Genomic DNA, 20,553 nt, shown 5'->3' on the forward strand with positions numbered 1-20,553 from the left:
TTTCTTGTCTCTCTCCATACTTGCATTTTGGGCAAATATCTGCGCAGCGGTGTGCTTTAGAGGCTCGCAGGGTCAGGAAAGGTTGTCCTCAGGTTTGTTGTGTCAAATCTCAGCTTCATGGGTTTTAGCTTTTATATATTTTGATGGAATAGGGATTAAGAAAAATGAGCATGCGTTTTAAAAGAGTCTATTTATTGCTTTTTGTTCAGTGGTTTATAGCATCAATGATAGCTTGAACTATTTTCTACCTGCTATTCTGAAGGCAGTTGATACATTCTTGGAGGAGTTAATTGTGCGCCGAGAACTTGCTGATAACTTCTGTTTCTACCAACATCATTATGATTCACTGAAAGGGGCATGGGAATGGGCACGTAAGACCTTGATGGACCATGCTTCTGACAAGCGAGAACATATCTACACGTGAGTCAAACTATGCTTTAATTGTTGTATGCGGATTCCATTCCTAGAGTTCTCAAACTTCTAAATGATTATGGGATTTGCAGCAGGGAACAATTGGAAAAGGCACAAACAGCTGATCCTGTAAGCTGAGTTTTTTTTCCCCTATATTAATATCAATGAGTCTCCTTTCGGTTCGCAAATTCTTTTAGTGTTTTTGGTCTCAGTTATATCTATATGTGTTGCCTGTTGTAACATAACAATCTTAATGGCTTGAATTTCAGCTTTGGAATGCTTCTCAGTTGGAGATGGTCTACCATGGGAAGATGCATGGTTTCATGCGGCAAGTGACTTCCTCTGGGACCCCTTTTGTGGAGATTCATGTTACTTGCAACTAAATTGGCCTATGCTAATTGGAAGAAAGTCTTCACTTTGTGGTCCATAATTGATTTGTATTCTTTATACTTCTCAATGTGTTGATGCATCACATAATCTTAGGAATCTTCTTTCATGAATCAATTATTCTATCCATTCAGGTTACGAGTTATAATGTTTTGAAGTAGGGAGTCACCTTTTTACTTGCTTTGTTTACTTCCATCATGCTTCGTGTGTTTATGGGGGTGTATTACTGTTTTTTCCTTAGTTTTTTTAAAAAAAAAAAAAAATAGGGCCGTACCCTATTATTTTTATTAAATCACCCTCACTTGTGGCAGAGGAATAGTGTGGTTACAGGTCATAGTATGTCGTTGGTTACATGTTTTTTCCTTAGCCTTCTCAATCAAAATTTATACTTCTTAATTTTGATTCCCTGGTTGCTTGTGCCGTTTTCCAGTGATGGTTTTGTCATGCAATTTATTGCACTTGATGAATATGTACAGGGGTGGAATTTGCTTCATTTTGGTGGTTGAAAACTTGAATCATTATCTTGCATGAACACAGCTTGTGATTTTCTTGGATCTTACATCTATTACTTCTCATAACTTCTTCATTTTCAATATTTTATTGACATGTGTTTGAAAAACCTACTGCAGGATGTATTGGGCAAAAAAGATTCTTGAGTGGACAACAGCACCCGAAGAAGCGCTTGAAATATCGATATATCTAAATGACAAGGTATTTTCACTACAGATTTGTTGTGCTTCAATGGAGGCTTTTACCAAATGTCTTACCGAGTTTTCTTTGTTCATATCTTTCGTGTGCAGTATGAAATAGATGGCAGGGATCCAAATGGATATGTCGGTTGCATGTGGTCAATATGTGGCGTTCATGACCAGGTATGGGTTGACCATTCTCTTTGTAGCCATGACAGAGACACCTCTTATTCTTAGGAAAATGAGTGCCACCTATTTCCAATGAAATCTGAATGAAATGTAAATCTGAGGCAGCCCTACCTTTCTATAAACGGGTAGGGACCTTAAATAGAAATTATGACTGGATTGAATATTGGCAATGAGTCTTTATCTTACATGATCCTTAGCTAGTTGCTGGCATTTCAGGGTTGGAAAGAACGTCCAGTTTTTGGGAAAATACGGTACATGAATTATGCAGGTTGCAAAAGGAAATTTGATGTGGATGGATACATTGCTTATACTAAAAGGCTGGTGGGTGAAACTAAGAAGAGAAAAGCAGAAAGCTTGCAGAGTCAGAAAGTGAAGGAGCTCCGTAGTTAGTATTGGGTTCGACAATGAAGATGAAGAGTAATTTTGAAAGACAAAATATGTGGAAGGAAGTTAAGTTGGTATCCCCAAGGAAGAAAGGCCGATGATCCAGAAACCTAGTTTAGATGATAGATAGATTGTGTTGCAGAGATCTATTCATCAAACCTTTATATTTTGAATGGCTACCGACTTCTTTTTTACTTGCAACGTAATTAGTCTGTAGCTTGAGTTGTATGTTTAACTTTACGTAACCATGGAGGTAAGAGGTAACATGCACCCCTCCCCCATATGAAACACAAGAACTTCCATCAAACTGAATTGGCCGTTCTGCATTTCTTGAGAAAAATTCTAGAAAACCTTTTTCAGCAAGTAGCCTAGAGTACCAAATCCTGATGCTGTAAAAGAACCACTGAACTCGAAAGAGCAGTTTTAAATTTATACAGGATTATAGATTTTTGTTGTCGGGCTTAATCAATTCCATTTACAAGACTCAATTAATTCTTACCATGATTTAAAACTAACATTATACACACGTGGGAAGGCTCCAACACGTTTATCACAATACAATGCCGGAAGGCAAGAACCTAGTCTAGGCAGAATGCTCTCATCTGAAAAAAATCCTAGATACAGCACCACTGCGACAACGAGAAAGGCAAAAGTTTTATATTGTATGTTAAAAAATGGATCTCAATGACGGCATTGTCACTGAAACAAATTGGATTCGAGACTGAAGCGAAGCACGTTCCATTCCTCCTAAGCCACTGGCATTATATCTGGAGATCATCGATGGAGAGTTCATGTGCTGTCAACATCTTCAATTTCTGCAATCAAATACAACTTTTAAGGCATGGTTAATAAGAGGAGGAAGGAGTGATAGAACTGCTAAACCAAAGTTGGAATTGAAATAAATCACCGTAATAAATTGTGGAGGATCATCAAGACTTGATGAGCCTAGAACAACTTCCCTCTTCAATTTAGTTGTAAGCTTGTGGCAAACCCTAAGCTGACGATGAGTATGTTTTATGAGTACCAATAAGCCAGAAAAGCAGCAATCATAACTGTGTAGAATGGAAACAGGTTTCATACCTCAGATCTAGTAGCTCCACCAACAATAAATACAAATATCCGCTGGCCCATCTTCTTAAAATCACTAGATGCGTGTCTTAGTATCGAATCACTATAGACCAGGAGGAAAACTAACATTACAATTACGAAAAAGTATAAAACAATAGTGGAGGAGAAACAAACTTCTCCTATAGTTTGTTTCAATGCAAAACATATTCTTAGTTTAAAGGATTTTTACAAAAATCTAATTTAGGAAAAATGATTGGTTCATTTTTATTTTTTTTTTCTTGAAACTCAAATAATTTTCTAGTCACTTAAAAATCTCTATGCTAAAACTAACAAGGACCAAAAAGTTGTGGTAGGTAGTGGTGGTTGTGGACGTGGAGTAGAAGATTGGGGGGGAGGGGATTTTGTACTTGGGTTGAGCGGACCATTTTCTAACGAGCAGTTTGCAGAGAAGTGCACCATGATAAGGAGGCGAGCAGGTTTAGGAGTTAGGTTACATGCAAGTGGTGGCAGAAGTAGTGCAGCGGATGAAACGGGAAGGAAGGCAATGATGCTGAGAAGTAGGGGGCAGGAGAGAGGAGGAGCGAGGCAGTGGTGGCCGTGTGAAGGAGGATGGAGAGAGTAGGTTATGGTTGGGGAAGAAATGAGTGGATGGGGGAGCAAGGTGGTGGTTAGTGGCGTGAGCGAGTTATACAGGGCTGGTTGGGTGGTGGTAGTGATAGCACAGAACAGCAGATAGGAGAAGGGATGGTGACAGCACAGAGTGAGGTGGGGTGAGGGAAGTATGGTGGTGGGAAAGGGGCACGCGCTTGATCTAGAAAATGCCTTATGTTCAGCAGGTGTAAGCCATTTTTTTCTGAAGGGCAATTTTCTGTGGATCATGAAACATCTCTCTCTAACTAAATAATTTTCAATGGATCAATTTTTGGTAAACAAGCAACAAACAGAAGAAAACCAATTGGATATTATAAAAACAAAAAATTGTACTCAGTTAATGCAGAAATTTTTTGAGTTGAATGGATTACTCGGATCCACGTGAGGAAAGAATAACATTAGCACCTTGAATACCCATCATCAGAGTTCCGAGGCCGAGCCCACGTAGGTGTCCGCCTTGATCTAAGTGAATGAGCAGCTGGAGCTTCATTTACTGCTGCAGTGTGAGACGTCCCGTGAAAAGTTTGACTTGGGTCATTCAAACAAGGATAATCATCTTTTGGGAGTTCACCTTTGCTAAGTTTTTCAATAAGTTCCTGAAAGATGTCCAAAATTTCTGTCAAGTTCCTTGTGGCTTTAATGAGAGCCACAAATTTACAGGATGATTAATCCATCACAAAATGAAAGTGTCAACAAGATGATAGTCACTTAGGCCCACCATTGGTTCCTCCCAAGGGCCCTTCATCGTTGGGCATGCATCTATAAGCAATTGGGGGGCTGCTGAGATAATCCCCAAGTAGCAAAATATGGATAAGACACATGAATGTCAACTAATATGATTGTTAAATCTGGTATTAATCACTAACAAAGGAGAGTTAACCTTATGCCCTCAAGGAGAGTCAGCTTAAGGATTTCACATTTCATCAACGGGAGCCAATAAGAAATTCATTGTTATTAAGTAACTCCAACACTGAAACATAGTTCCGGTGGATGGGGTTATGTATCCAGGGTTAACTCCCTAAGGGTGTGTCCGAAGGTTTCTACTCTGGTGAGGTTCCATTTTTATGGTAATAAAAAAAAAAAGGCTCCAACACCATGGAGGCATGGTCATTAAAGTAGGCCTCAAGCAACTAGGTAAATTTGCTTTCCATTGTCTCCAAAAAAACAGAAACATAAAAGAAGTTCTAGATTGGCATGGCAAAAGGAACTCATAAACATAAAAATGTTTTTTAGCTTTTATTTGAAGTTGAGAAGCTTCAACAGCAATTAAACTTTGGACAGATACATATTGGAAAACCAACAAGAAAAGGCTTGAAACATTAGAAACACGAACGCTAAGAACACTGATTACAACCTAATTACAAGCAATATATATAGTTATCAGTAAATGATCATGATGGAGGTCAAAGGCTCAAGTGCACTAGAAGTAAAATGTGGAGGCAAATAGGAAAGCTTGCAAAAACCAAACCTAGATCACAAAGGTACTTCAAGTTCATATTTCCAATAATTTGTATAACGTATGTGCACAAAATGATAAAAAAGGAAATGACTCGGTCTTTACTGTACCTCAATCATTGGATAAAATCGTGATAGCTGCCACGTTTCTTCTTCACCAGTACGCTCTTTCCTAGCTGCACGCTTCTTCTGAAAGTGGCATAGTTTCTTTTAGACATTAAACACCAATCAAGCCACATGCACAACTAAAATAAGGCATTTACCTTGTGAATATCAAACTTCAAAGAGAAAGCTCCAGTTGAGCTTTTTTTGGTATCTGATGACCCCCCCAGTAACCTCAAGTTATAAACAGCATTCATATCCTCAGGTGGTAACTTTGCTAACTGAAACGAGTTACAAATATAAATTTACAAATGGCATGCATTAAAAGCATCGACAAAACCGATAATAAAATCACTGACTGCAAAGAGTAATAATACATTGCAGTTCAGTTACCAACCTTCATTATGTTTAGACCCTTTTCACCATCAAACTTCTCAGGATAAATGGCTACAAGAATCATTAACAACCGCAACTTATTTTCACGGGTTGTATCCTGCAAAAAAAGTTGTACTTCATTTTAAAATACATATACACAAGGAGTAAGGTACATCCATTTTTTCATTACAATTGTAAGCTATAACCATTTATTGTACAATTGCAAACCTCTTTTGTGGTCAAGAATTTGATAACATCCTTCATTCCGGCATCTCCAAAAACCAGATCCTGCTCCATCTGCCCAAGCTCCCGAAGCCCAGATTCCCTGATAGTCCTGTTAATTTTTCCTGCAATCTAGATAATAAAACCAAATCTACGTGAAACCATGGCTCCTGTATGCAAAAGTAAACACCTACAAAACTTTAAATCATTGGAGATACATTTACTTAAAATGTGCATAAATGTACAAGTTACTCCATTCTTCATGCAAGACAAAAATCTTATTCTATGTTAGGGACCCCAAACAAAGAACAATTTCCGTAGGATGATGGGGAACTGTTGACCACAAGGAAATGCCCTTGAATTTATTAAAGTTACAAAGGTGCATAAAAAAATCCTGAGAGGAGAGATTTTACAAAGAAAAAGGTAACTATTATATATATTAATGAGATCAAGGACATGATAAAGTAATAAATCGTGTGCGAACAAAAAAATAAAATTAAAAGTTTCTTTCTAGTCACAAGATGCATAATTTAGGGATCAGCTTTGTTTTGGGCTGGTGCAAAGAAGTTTTTTTATTTTTTTTCATTTTTGTTTTGGGGTGGTCAGGGTATAATCACAGAATATCTGATGAATGTTAGCATACGGATGCAATGTTAGTGAGTTAAAGTGAAATGATAGGAATGAAAAATGACAGAAAGACATCTGCAATGGTCGTACTTGGTAATGGGCAAAGGAATGATTTTTAACTCAAGCTCAAGCACTACTCAGGAAGACCAGAAAATGAACAAGGTTCAAGGCAAGGACAAGGAAAGCAAAAGAATTGATAGCCAACCTATCATAAGTATACAGGAAGTATACAAAAGAAAACGGAACCTATCATAACTAGGGATGGCATCAAGAGGCCGTTAAACTTGTGCATAAGACACTCAGAGGGCCTTTTCCAACAAATTCAAAAAAGCATAAAAAGAGATGCAACACCTCATCATGTTGCATTGTTGTGACCAAACTTTTCACAGAAGGTGAAACTACCTAATATTACAAAACTGTTAATGTAAACAAGACACAAACCTCTACATGGAGTGAGAGCTTGTCAATTTGTTCACTATACTGTGGTAATGCTTGAACCATCTTTTGCAATTCCCGTGTAGACAGTTCACCTCCATCCCTATACAAAACATGAGCTTTATGGTGAAAATTCATGATGTCATTATAACAGACTGCATATACTCAAAAGATTGAATAGGAGTTACAAAACACAAAGATCATACTGGCCATCTTTGTTTGAGCACTAACATGGAAACAAGACAAAAGTTCAACAACGAAATAGTTTACCGTCTTACAATGTCCAAGGACCTAATTGTCAAAAGACAGAGGCAGGAAAACAATAAAAGCAAATAATACTGTCAAACCCAGGATGTCTGAGTCTAGTCGTTGCTAGACTAATATATAGACAAGGAACGATGACTAATTCTTTTTTTGATAATTAATAAGAGATTTTATTACCAAGAATAGGCACAGCCCACGTACACATGAAGTATACAAAGGAAATACCTACTACATTCTGGAAGCAGGAAAAAAACTAAAACACATTATCATCATTCCTTACAAAAATCCTAGCCCACATATTTCAGCCTAAGCAACATAAATACCAAATAAAAATATTCTCAAATCTTCCAACTTATTTTCTCTCTGTTTTCCCATTGCCGGCAAGGGTAGAAAGAAGAATTGAGAGTTTGTATCGGAATTTCTAGTGGCGTGGTAAAGGAGAAGAAAATTTCATTTAGTTAGTTCGAACAAGGTTTGTCAACCGATTTCTTGTGGTGGTTTGGGGATAAAAAATTTGAGGTTGTTTAATAAAGCACTACTAGGAAAATGGCTTTGGAGATATCATATGGAGAGAAATGCCTTAAAACGTTGTTGATGTTAAATATGGAAGTTTGTGTGTGCGTACGTGCGTGTTGGGGGGGGCCTCAAAAGAAATACGAGGTGCATATGGGGTGAGTTTGCGGAAAGGTTGGGGGGAATTCTCTAATCATATTAAATTGAAGGTGGGAGATGGGAAGAGGATTCTATTTTGGCATGACATTTGGTGTGTGGATTCTACACTTAAGTTGGATTTTCCCTATCTCTTTTGGATTGCTAGGGATCAAGATGTAGCTGTGGAACATTCTTTTTATAGTATTGATAATAATATTCAGTGGAATGTTGACTTTGTTAGAAATGCCATTGATTGGGAAGTGAATGATGTTACTGCTTTTTTGGGGAGACTTTATAGTTCAAAGGTGATGCCAAGAAGAGAGGATAGTATGTTGTGGGTTCATGCAGGAAATTTCAAGTTCTCTCCATTTCTTCTTTTTACAGAATTTTAACTTGTAACAGGAGCTGAGTTTTCTTGGAAAAATATTTGGAGAGTGGAGGTACCTACCAAGGCGGCTTTTTTCAGTTGGGTGGGGTACCTCTTGGCAAAGTTTTGACGACTGATAATCTTAGGAGGAGAGATGTGTGCATAGCTGATTGGTGTGTCATGTGCAAGAAGAATGGAGAATCTGTTAATCATCTCTTTCTTCACTGTCAAGTGGCCTTGTCTTTGCGGAATGAGGTTTTTAATCGGACAGGTTTGCTTTGGGTGATGCCTAAGGATGTAGTGGATCTATATGCAGGTTGGTATGGATTAAAGGGAAGAAAGAATGTTGCTGATAATGATTCCTTCTTGTTTGATGTGGTGTCTATGGATTGAAAGGAATGGGAGATGCTTTGAAGACAAAGAATGATCGATGGGAGAACTTAGGGATTTTTTCTTTAGTACTTTGTGTTTGTGGGCTAAAACTCTTGTAATGGATGATGTTAACTTTCTAAATTTGTATTAGCTTTTCTTTTGTTTTTAGAGAGATGTAGGTATTTTCTTTGTATACGTCCTGTGTACTTGGGTTTTGCCTATTCTTGGGAATATAGTTTCTTATTAATTATAAAAAAAAAAATATTCTCACCTTTTCCTCATTAACACTCATAATAAGTAATCTTCACTCACATTTGTTAAATTCACTATCAAGGATAAAGATACAAGGAGTGCAAAACAAAACTACTCCCTCTATCCCAAAATGACTGTTTTGGTTCCAAAGACATGACTGTTGTGGAGTGAAGAAGAAGTACAATAATCTTCCTATAAGGCCCTTCATAATTTTCAATGAGGGCACTCCTTCATTGAGAATCTGAGATGCTATCTATCAATACAGCATAAAGGGGTAAAGGTTTAAAAAGCTTCGACTCCTTGGAAGTGTCATAATTTTTGGATGCCTGGTGGAAGAAATATTTAACAAGAAAATTTACATCAACCTTGAACCATGTTGGATTTGTGCAGCTTTATTCTTTGAAATGAAGTTGGTCATCTTTTCATGCAACCGTTCACTGGCCTGAGAAGATCATTGATTCAAATTCATTAATATAACTCAATTTATATATCTATACATGGAAAAAAGGAATTATAAACATGGGAAATACATCTGCTATATGTGCGTGCCGAAGCTCAAGCCAGACAGGATCATGATCCTCCAAAAGAACCTCTTTTTTCTCAGGTGGACCACTGGTTTTGCTAGGAACCTGAACAATACAATCAATTCACGTACAGTATCCAAAAGGCACTGCAAGTAATTGAAAGGATTTATATAAAATTTAAAATGGACAACTTACCTCATGCACATATTTATTTCCCTCCAAATTCAGTAAATCGTGACACATGGCATCATATGTCCATTCATGTATGATAGGAGCAATCTAGAAATTTAAACGATGAATATTGTAAACAATATAAACAATGTTTACAGTAAGAAAATTATAATTCATAACAAACACATGCACCTAAAAACCTGATCTACAGATCTGTCGAGGATGAGCAACTCGCATGTTTCTGTCTTAGGGAAGTTAGGAAGTGATTTATATTTCATAATACCGTCCCAAACACCAGCAGCAAGCTTTGTAGGAATTAGATCACGGAAAGTTGTCATTGTAGTTGCATCAAGGGACTTGGCAGCACGATAACGCACGTAAGGAAATTCCTGATATAATTAAAGATAAGCGTGCTTCAGAAAACTTTTAATATAATACAAATCAAATTCAGAAGTAAAAAAAATGTAAATACCCTTAACGAAGCAAAAACTGTAGCAATGCGGTTAGCCATCACATTCAAGCAGGCTACACCTTTGCGACAATCCTCGTCATCTCCAAAAAGTTCCTCTAAAGCCCTTTCATTATTGGTGATAAAACCCTATACCAAGAATATAACAAACAAGAAGTGACAATAATAAGACTTTATCATGAATTGGCACACAACAGTATAATTTGGAATGGAACACAATTCATCAGCAGCAATGGTTTGTAAAACTCACCAAAATTATGATGAAAAGATAGGAGAATCATCAATATTCAATTCAAAATCATCTATATGAAGATAAAAGCATATCGTCCACACTAAATGCACACTATCTATATTATGAATATGGTATTAAACAAGTTGACTGGAAGTAGCATCAGATACCTGACTATCTATAGCAAAGTACTCCAAATTCATCTGCATTTATCACCCAAAGGAGGAATATGTCACTATCTACTTCTTAAGAATCCAAACACCAATGGAGGAAAAACAAGGGAGTAAATAGCTGCGGAAGGAGTATTTTCCAAACTGAGATAACTCTTACCTCTTTCAATGCAACTATACGAGGTAAAACAGTTGTATCCTTCTTAATGTGATTAACCAGTTCTCTTGAAATAGGTGAACTGAAGAAAACAAATGCCCTTCACCAATACAAAGAAGATTAAAAAACAGCAACAAAATAAAAACTTCGTACAGACAAAACAAGGAAACATAAAGATCTTTCACATACTTCCTGTACAAAGGCTTTCTTCCAGACATATCCGACAAGAACATTATAACACTGCATAATAGAGAGAGAGAGAGAGAGATTAGAGAGATCAAAAGAAAATAAGGCAATGAAGTCACCAGCATGAGATCAAAAAGTCAAAACCTCGCCATCAAAACTGGAAGAAAATAAAGACAAACTCTAAATTGATTTTCACAACAGAACTAACTAATATGACGCAATTCTTTTTTAAAAAAGAAAAAAAGAAAGAAAGATATGGCCATAAAAAAATACACAAATGGAAACAAAGAGTTCCTCGACCGACAAGAAAACAAAATGTATGTAATTCGGCTTTTTTAGCACTATGAGTATCTACAAACAGTAAAAACAGTTAACCAAAGGAGAACAATTACTTCTCTTTGGATGGTTGGATGAAGTATATAGCATCCATGGAGGGTAATGGCTGCCTTCGCCTGTATATGTCTTCAACCACTGTAGGAAAAATTGAAAACCTAATGACTTCAGGGAAACTAAACCAACTGCTAAGATAAAAATAAAACATGTTCAACAATTACTTTTCAATTGTCTCATCACTTACAAAAATCTTAAATGTAAAGCGAACAGCTGATTTTATTTATTTGATGTGTAGACCTTTATTAGAATAAATGACAGGCAACATAAAAAACTTCAATAATGACTGCTACTACCTAGATAGATCCAATGAAAAGCATTACAAAAAGGGTTCTTTGATCAGTCTAAAGGAAGCTTAATACACAACTCCCCTACCATAGTGTCCACATTAGATATAGTGGCACCATCTTCCAGACCCTATTTATGTTCCAGCCTGGTTTACATCTCCAACAAAAAACTAGATTCTGTAACAGCCTTCCAGCTTAATTCCTAAAAACTTCTTCAAAAGCAGAGAGTAGTCAATGGATCTTCCTAGTGTATCAGCTTTCCAAGAGATGACAAACAGCCAGGTCAGGCCATAGGACTGCAAGGTTGGTCAAAAAACATCGGGCCCACTGGAACAGCTCCAAGTACTAAACGATGTGAATTGTTTCTTTTTAGATGACTAAGAGACAAGAATTCCTCCTTATTCTTATTTGTTTGCGGGCTGTTGGGCAGGTTCAAGTGGGCAGCTAGAAGTAGATTTTGGCAAAAAAAAAATTACTGACTCCTGTTCTTTAGAGCTTCAAAATGCACAAAAATAATTGCCTTTGCAATCAAAATTAAACTACTTCGTTATTAAAAAAAGGTTAAAAAAAATCTAAATTCAAGTTTTTAAATTAAGAAAATTTCTAGGGTTATCTTTTAAATAGAACAATGATTAAAATCCTAACCATACCACACAACAACAGATGCACTAATCTATCTATTTAACATATTTTTCTATACAAAACTTGTATAAATATATAGAATATTCACGAGAAGAAGGGTAGCAAGATCATAAGATTAATCATATTTTTTTCTATAGGTAAAAAAGCATTTTATTGAGGAAAGAAATATGCATAGCCCAAGTACACGGGACATATACAAGAGCAACACCTATGCATGATTGTCTAGAGGTACCAGAAAATCATGAATGTTGAAGATATAATACCACAGGTAATTACCACAGCCCCTCCCTTTGAGGAGACAACCACAAATCAAAATCAAAGGAATCATATTCACCCCATTGGAAATTCCCCAATAAACTCTGCTTTTGTCACTCTTTGGTGTCATATTTTTTTCATAGACAAGATAAAGGAGGGTTGCAGTAGGTTCACAGACATTGTGAAATGGCTTGAATTATGTATTGTCAGCTAATACATACTCAAAGTGTAAAGGATCCATGGAGGCGACTCCAACTAGTTAGGATTTAGGTTAGGTTGAATTGATTTCAGTTGGAAATTCCAAATAAAAAATGGAAGATTTTGCATCGGAGGCTTCAAAACCATCTAACAGAAATTGACAATGTGATACCTATTGATATGAAGTAGCATGCAGCATCACATTCTACAGTCAACTAAATGTAGCTTGCCAGATAATTATGAGATGAAAACATAGCAAGGACTGGGCAGAAAACAAAAATGAACATCACTGGGGGGGGGAGGAGAGCCTGTCAGAAAATTTCCATATGATCCTTACATGAAACACCTTCGTCTGTGATATCAGCCATCTTGCACGAGTAAGACATTACCTTGACAGTTAGTTTGTCCATGATAAGTACCTAGAGGAAAGAGGTTCAAGGCCAGACATATTTAGAAATGAATTACTAGAAACAGAGGAATAAATAATAAGATCAGCAAATAAAAGTTCAACGTGCATAGTCAAGAAAGATAATGAACAAGAATATTAAGTTAAGAGTAAAAAAGCAAATTCATATATCCTTATAAAGTGCACATGGATATAAAAAAGGCACATTAAATGCTCTAAAATAATATGCATGTGTAAATGTCCAGAAAACTACTAAAAGCTACATATACCTTCCAAGTTGATTTTGAATCCCCTGTTTTGGCCGACTGAAGCATTTCATGCAATAATCCTACACATAAATAGGATTTGAATTAAAAACAAACAAACAGTATTAAATAATTACTGAGCATTCAGTCCACGATTTGGCCATGCCTAATCTCTAATGAACTTGGGAGACTGTCAGATAGTCAACCAATTCATGATAACAAAATAACTTAAGTTCTAAAAGAAACATAGACTATGTTGTGGATCATCACTGCAACAACATACAGGCATGCTCCAAACGAACATCTTTTTCTCTGATCTACATTTAGTTGCCAAGAAAACTTAATAAGAGATTTAAGTTTCTGCAAAAGAAAAACTGTTACATAAAGCACAGTTGAGTGGACTTTCATTACTAGGTTATACATCGTGTGAATCCAAGAATTAAAAACTTGGTTAATTTTCTTTTTTCTTGGTAACCACCATAGGACAAAGAGGATGTCAGGAAAATCATTGATCAAAGTCCCTAACAACTTTCACTGCCATTAACTTAAAAGAGTCAAAAAGGCATTACATCAGCAAGCAGATGTATCAAATACTTGAATAGAAAAAGAAAATAGAAAAAATAGTTTGTAGGATATTATAGAAAATAGAATTTTATTCCCAAGTTACAATGAAGGAGAAAAAACACACGTTATCAAATTGGAAAAACAATAATAGTAGATATTCGTGCATGAGAACAGTCAATTGATTGAAACTGGAGCAGAGAAATTTCAGCAAGAGGACCATCAGTTTATACGACTTGTAAGCACCATCATGAGAAGCTACAGAGCGCTCAAACTCCATTGATCCTTCTGGCCCCACAAAAGGATGGTATCATCAGTGGATGGAAGATGCAATTATTATCTTCTTCATACCAGCAAACATCTTCTTTTAGCCATATCATTGGTAGATGGTATGGTTCCTAAAACTCAAGTATGATAAAATGCACCATGCGAAGTAGATGGTTTACAGTCCCCATATATACACCACTTTGATTTTCATCTTTGGGTGTCTCAACCTTTAATTTTCATCTTTGGGTGTCTTGGAATTTAATGCTTCCATCATTCTGTCATCTCAATACTCAATTCTTGTTTCTAGTCCATCCACATCAGTCCAAACTTTGAATTCAACACTTGGGTTTTGTTAACTGAAATTTCATTTTATCTGAGAGAAAGTTTGCAGATGAATCCATCTTTTATGAGGAGTCACACTGCTACTGCTACTCTGCTACACCTTTGTTTCAATTTCATTACATCAGTCCGCACTTCAAATTTAACACTTGAGAGTTTATTGGCGAAACATTCATTCTAGCTGAAAGAAAGTTCACAAAGGAATACATACCTTCTCTGCGGGGTTACCACTATTCAAGGTTTAAGTTCCAAAGTCCCACCGCCCAACCATCACCACCATACTCATGGAACCACCAATAACCTAACCTATACAGGCTACACTCAATCTTTCCTTCCACCCAACACTTGAATTCTCTAGCTTGCTCAACCGTAACTACTCGAGCCTAAGTATTGTTCTTAAAAAACCAGTATGGCCGCTAAGACAGGCAGCATTATAAGGTTCAGACGGAAGTGAGCGTGGAAATATTGACACTTTCGTTTTATTACAAAATGCATTAACCATTGGAACACATAAATATGTAGTACTTGAGAACTTACATTTCCAACCACGAGTAATGCAAATAATCGACCAGAATTTATTACTCCCACATCCAGATTTAACAAAAACATGTAAGAAATCAACTAAGAGTTTTACTAATGAATTCCTTACCGAAACCAACCACTGCGAAAAAAATTATTAAATCGGAATGAAAGAGAGAGAGAAACAGTTCGTGGAGGGAGAGACGATACTCACGGTCACGGCTGATTTGTCTGAAATTCTTGTACTCGCCACCAAGCGAAGATGAGTCAGAATCGGACATCGACATAGTCCCAGAAGCCTCTGATCTCTCTCTTCTCCTTTGCTTCCAATTAATCACTCGGAAATCGAAATCGGGGAGGGACAGAGATCGTGAACTGGCCGATGTCAGGGTCTAGAGAGAGAAGGGAAACTCGGACGAGAGAGAGAACGAGCGTGGCTTTTTTTAATTCAATTAGCACATTATTAAAAGGGAAGCTACACTGGCTCCGGCTCCGGCTCCGGCTTCTGATTTCTGCAGCGCGAGATCTTAAAAAGTTAGAATAACGCCCGATTGGGATGGCAATATTGTTGTTTTATCTCATCTCAAATATTTAAATATTTTTTAATTTAAATATTACAAATATAAATATTTTTTAATTTCTAACTTTTAACTTTTTATTTATTCATCTCATCATTTAATTATTACAACCTTTTTAAACTTCTAAATAAAATATAAAAAATAATTTAATTTTTTTAAATCAAGAAATAAGAATTATATTAAAAAATTATATTTTAATTATATTTTAACTTTATAATATTTTTATTCAATTTTTTTTTCTCATTTCCTAAAACTCCATAAACATTTTAATTCAAATCATTTCACTACTATTCACAGATTATATCATCTCATCTCACTATTCAAACTAGACCTTGATATTATAAGGACTCTATTCTCAATTCGATATTTGCAGTCAAGGAGTGCGCAAACGTCGCGCACCCATTTTGTAAAAAAATAAATAAATATAAGACTTACATGAAAAAAATAATTTTTTAATTGTAGATCCCACAATTTTTCAAAAGAAGTACGGCGTTTGCACAACTCATATTTGAATCTAACATTACTCTTACTTAAATGGTAAGACTTAACTTGTAAAATTTAAATTTTCAAATTAATTTTCAAATCAAATTATGTTATATAAGCATTTCACTAAGTATATGTTTGGAATTGCAATGAAAAATATAAGTTATAGTTTTAGGACTTATAACTTAAGTAATAAGTTATATTATTAAAAAGTTATTTATTATTTAATAATCATATGCTTAGGGGTGCTACACGCCCCTACAGGGCGGGGGCACCCCGCCCCGCATGGGATGGGAGGTGGGATTTCCACTCCTGTCCCTCGCCCCCGGCATGCGGGGGCGGGGTGCAGGGTGGATTCTCAATCCGTCCCGCCTCCTTCTACTTAAAATAATACTACATTTATTTTATTTAAAAATTATTTCTAAGTATAAAAGTAATTAAAAATACATTTTTAGACCCAAATTATAAATTTAAATTTTGTAAATATGACTATAATTTAAAAACTATGTAATTTTCAAATTTGATAGTGCATATTTTGTGTAAATTGTAGTGTATTAGTTTTAAAACTATGTAGTTTTTAAATTTACCAATGCATATTTTGTGAACAAGTATAACAAATTGTAATATATATTTATATATACACAATTTATAAAATATAAATATATATTTATATTTATAATACATATATATAAATGTAAGCGGGAGGGGCGGGGTTGGGCCTGCCCTGCCACCTGCCCCCGCTAGGGGCCCTAGATGCTGGGCAGGGGCATGGGAGGAGCGGGGGCGGAGTGGAAGCGGGGCAGGGGCGGGGCCCCGTTGCCCACCCTTATATATGTTTGGTAAACATATTGCATTTGTTTGGAAACAAATTAAAAAAATATTTTTTGAGATAGAAGTGACAATTATTTGAATTTTTAAATATTATGATCATATTCTTAAAAGTTTGAAAGTTGTAATTATCTAAAAGTTATATAGGTACTTTTGTCCATTGACAGTCTTTTTAAAATTCGAATTACGTTCCGCATTATCCGAAAAAACACGTTTGAAGAAAATGATCGATGCTCTTCCTCAAATATATTTTTTAGCTTATTTAAAAGTGTTTTAATATGTAATACCCAAACCATCTAATTATTATATTAAATAGTTTTTAAGACTATTTAAACATTGTTTAGGACTCATACCGCGACCCCAGATAGACCCTGAGAGCATTCACATCTGGATGAACAAATTTTTTCCTAAATTTTAGCTAAAAATCATATTTTCCTAAATTTTTTCCTAGATTTTACTAATCTTTTTAAAGTATCATACATCTCACTCTCTATTCTATTAAAATAATATTATATATTATTTCTTTATTTGTTTTTCTACTCCTTTATTAGTCTTTCACGGAAAGAGTAGAAGAAATTTTTTAACTTTTCTTCACATTTTCATAATTATTTAATTATTTATTGTACCCATATTTTCGATTTTTCATCAATTCTTTTTAAACTACTTATATCTCTAAGCAATAATATTTTTAAAATCAATGCTTTCGTAACAATAAATTATAATATTTAAAAATAATAATATTTTCACAAACGGTCAATTTAAAATTCTAATTATAACAAATAAGAGTATGAGAGAAAATATAGATGATTGGAAAATGAATTTATTTTATTACATAGAATTAAATATTTATAAAAAATTATTTATGGATAAATAATAGCTCCACATATTTAGGGAGTCGCTGATTAAATCTCAAAACCTCCCCCTAAAATAGGTAGCCGGATGGAGATGAGCTTTTGTCAAAAAGTTAAAATATTTTACTAAAATTTAGGGAATTAGAAGCTTTAAGCATCTGAATGCGGATGCTCTAATGTGTTATACAAACCAATTTGAAAACATAATTTTTTTTAAAAAAAAGTATAAACTCTCTAAATCTAATTAAGAGCCGGTTTGGGATTGAGTTTGAAAGTTTAAAAAGTGCTTTTAACTATTTAAAAGCTCTTTTAAAGAAAAAAAAAACGATATGTTTAGTAAATTTATAAAAAGTATTTTAATTACCTAAAAAAGTTGAAAGTCTATTTTTTTTAAAAGCGCCAAATTGAAGTTTTTATAAAAAAAACTTCTGCAGATAACTATATATTTTTAAAAAATTAATGTAACTAACTTTAAAAGTGTTTTAGATACATATTTATCAGATAATAAACAGCTTTTGAACTATAAAACTTATTATTTAAGTTATAAGCCCTAAAGCTATAAGTTATATTTCTCATCACAATCTCAAACATGCACTTAGTCTATACATTTTATTTTCTTAAAAATTTATATTCTCAAGTGGATGCATAAAGTATATATAATAAATTACTTATATTGCATAATTTAGTTTTAAAAATAAATTTTAAAATTTAAATATTACAAAATAAGTCAATGTAAATAATCCATTCTACTTGACAATAAAATAAGGATAATGCTACTCACCCCGCTCAGTCATCTCGTTTTCTCTTCCTGTTTGACATGACCCCTACGCGTTTGACAGCTTTTAAATTTTTTTATCCCACGTTGCAAAGCTTAAACACGTCCCCCCGCTACAGACTTTGGTCTCCTTCTCCATAGCCCCATCACCCATCGACTTTGCCCCCCAGTCCCATATTTATTTTTCCTCCCTAGCCCCATCGACTTTGCCCCCAGTCCCACATTATTTTTTTCCCTCCGCAGCCCCATTGAAGTGGTCAAGTATTTGCGTGAAATACTTTATTTCGTAAAGCTGGTTTTTGGTTGCAAGCTGCGAGAGCTACTTTGGCTGAATGAGTGAAGAAGGAAAGGCAGGATCAATTTTGACAATTGAGACGGGACAAGACAACAGAGTGAAGAAAGAAAATTAGAGAAATGCAAACACAATTGCCATTTTCCCTTGGTCTTTACGACTTTATCTATGTTTGCAGAGAAACCAGAGATAGAATTTGAGAAAGAGTTATGAATAGTCCATTCGTAAAAAGGAAGGACAATGGGGAAGACCTCAAAAGTCTACAGAAACATCCATGGGAAGAGTCGTGGAGGAGGAAAGAGTTTGGAGTTTTATTTTTTATTTTTTGTTGAAGTAAAAATTGATTTCATAACTGAGAAGATTAAAGAAACAACCCAAAACTTAACAAATGCATAAAACTCCAGCTAGTTGTGAATTAGAACTCCATAAACATATTTTATTGTCATTTCTCAACTTACAACACTTTTAAGGATAATTATAAAAAATTGCAAAAATTCAACAAGGTTGCCACTCAAGTCTTAAACTACCTAATAGAATAGAAGACAACAAACTATTAGAATAATCTAATCAAACAAGCTGAATCCCACATCATCGTCCTCACTTTCTTGCTTTGGCTCTTCCGTCTTCTTTTCTTCAACTGTAGGATATGTTCGTGGAACTTAGGTGGAACTAGGACTGAAAAACGACAACCAAAAATGATAGAAAATGTAGTGAGGTTGGAGATGGAGTTGGTTTCGCTGCGGATGGAGGACCCATGTTGTCTGGGCTATGATCTAGGTGATCGTAGAGGGAGGAGATGTTGTGGTTTACGATTGGGTTCATTTGTGGTTTGCAACGAGGTAAGGGCTCTGACATTACTCTGTTTTGTGGTGTGAAAATAGAGTGTGCATTTGAGTATAGCTTGTGGCGTTATGGTGGAGAGCCATGGTGGTGTAGGCAACGGTATAGGGCTGCAAGCGGGCTACGCTTCCCTGACTATGAGGGAAAGGGGCCTAGCGATTTCCATTTCGATCCTACAGGAGAAAGCTCAGCAGCGTGTGGTGGTCTGGCTTCTGCTAGTCGCGTAGGGCAGGTTAGGGGTGCTACCCGCCCCTACGGGTCAAGGCCACCCCTCCCCCGCCCCCGCATGGGCAGGGGTGGAAAATTGTTCCCCGTATCCTGCCCCCGCCCATGTGAGGCGGGGTACCCCGTCCACTCGCCGGGGTGCAGGAGTGGACCCCCATCCGTCTGCCCCCCTACTGGGCCTTCGGCCTAGATTAGCTTTATGGGCCCTAAATGGCCCATAATCTATTTTTGGACCACATTGGGTCCAGAATCCGTTTTTAGGCCATTCTGGACCCATAATTTAACTAAAAAGATAAATATATTTAAAAATTGAAAAAAAAAATATATATAGATATAACTATTAATTATATACTAAATTTCAACTATTAACTAATTAAGTAATAATCATCACTAAGACACTAAGTTATTACAAATTACAATTTACAATTATACAAATTAAGACTCTAAGAGAACTAATAAACTATTACAATATTACCAACTATTATAAAAATATTAAATATTACAAATTGTACTATTAACTATTGTAGCAACATTACACTTAATTGTAAATTAACAATTATAACTCATAACTTTTCAATTTGATCAATTTGGGATGGTGCTGTGGCGATGAGTTCATTGAACGGTGAGTTGTGTCGCCTGCAGTGAGACTGAAAATCAAGATCATAAAAGTTAATAAGTTATAAAACCTGAAATATTAATAAGTTAAAAATAAAACAAATTAGAATTATAAAGTTATAAAATGAAACAAAAATTAAAAATATTAAA

General features: G+C 35.5%; 2 protein-coding genes across 6 annotated transcripts in view; one reads left to right on the forward strand and one right to left on the reverse strand.

Moving 5' to 3' along the window:
- LOC109011090 (deoxyribodipyrimidine photo-lyase) overlaps positions 1-2,386 on the forward strand; it is a 7,970-nt gene extending 5,584 nt beyond the window's left edge. Inside the window, exons 4-10 of one of the 4 annotated variants that reach the window (XM_035685499.1) lie at positions 36-92; positions 263-420; positions 504-540; positions 681-739; positions 1,428-1,509; positions 1,599-1,670; positions 1,874-2,386. In XM_035685499.1, coding sequence (XP_035541392.1) covers positions 36-92; positions 263-420; positions 504-540; positions 681-739; positions 1,428-1,509; positions 1,599-1,670; positions 1,874-1,963 — 555 coding nt within the window. In that variant the 3' untranslated portion in view covers positions 1,964-2,386. The remainder of the gene's footprint in view (positions 1-35; positions 93-262; positions 421-503; positions 541-680; positions 740-1,427; positions 1,510-1,598; positions 1,671-1,873) is intronic. The other 3 variants (XM_035685492.1, XM_035685494.1, XM_035685503.1) reach the window with 3 other exon arrangements.
- Positions 2,387-2,464: 78 nt separating this feature from the next.
- LOC109011078 (SNARE-interacting protein KEULE) lies at positions 2,465-15,453 on the reverse strand. 2 transcript variants are annotated; one of them, XM_018992143.2, is made up of 21 exons: positions 15,131-15,453; positions 13,255-13,313; positions 12,917-12,998; positions 11,200-11,278; positions 10,811-10,861; positions 10,625-10,721; positions 10,465-10,497; positions 10,069-10,194; positions 9,797-9,985; positions 9,621-9,704; positions 9,432-9,530; positions 9,267-9,343; positions 7,002-7,098; positions 5,940-6,065; positions 5,734-5,829; positions 5,498-5,617; positions 5,346-5,423; positions 4,185-4,375; positions 3,141-3,231; positions 2,968-3,057; positions 2,465-2,875 (listed from the first exon to the last, which is right to left on the reverse strand). In XM_018992143.2, the coding sequence occupies exons 1-21, from the start codon at positions 15,201-15,203 to the stop codon at positions 2,822-2,824; spliced, it is 1,992 nt and encodes a 663-aa protein (XP_018847688.1). In that variant the 5' UTR covers positions 15,204-15,453; the 3' UTR covers positions 2,465-2,821. The 2 variants fall into 2 exon arrangements, with proteins under 2 accessions (XP_018847688.1, XP_018847679.1); XM_018992134.2 differs by having other exon boundaries at positions 9,261-9,343; positions 15,131-15,445.
- Positions 15,454-20,553: the final 5,100 nt, after the last annotated feature.

The sequence above is a fragment of the Juglans regia genome, chromosome 2, assembly GCF_001411555.2.
Source record: "Juglans regia cultivar Chandler chromosome 2, Walnut 2.0, whole genome shotgun sequence".
NCBI lineage: Eukaryota > Viridiplantae > Streptophyta > Magnoliopsida > Fagales > Juglandaceae > Juglans > Juglans regia.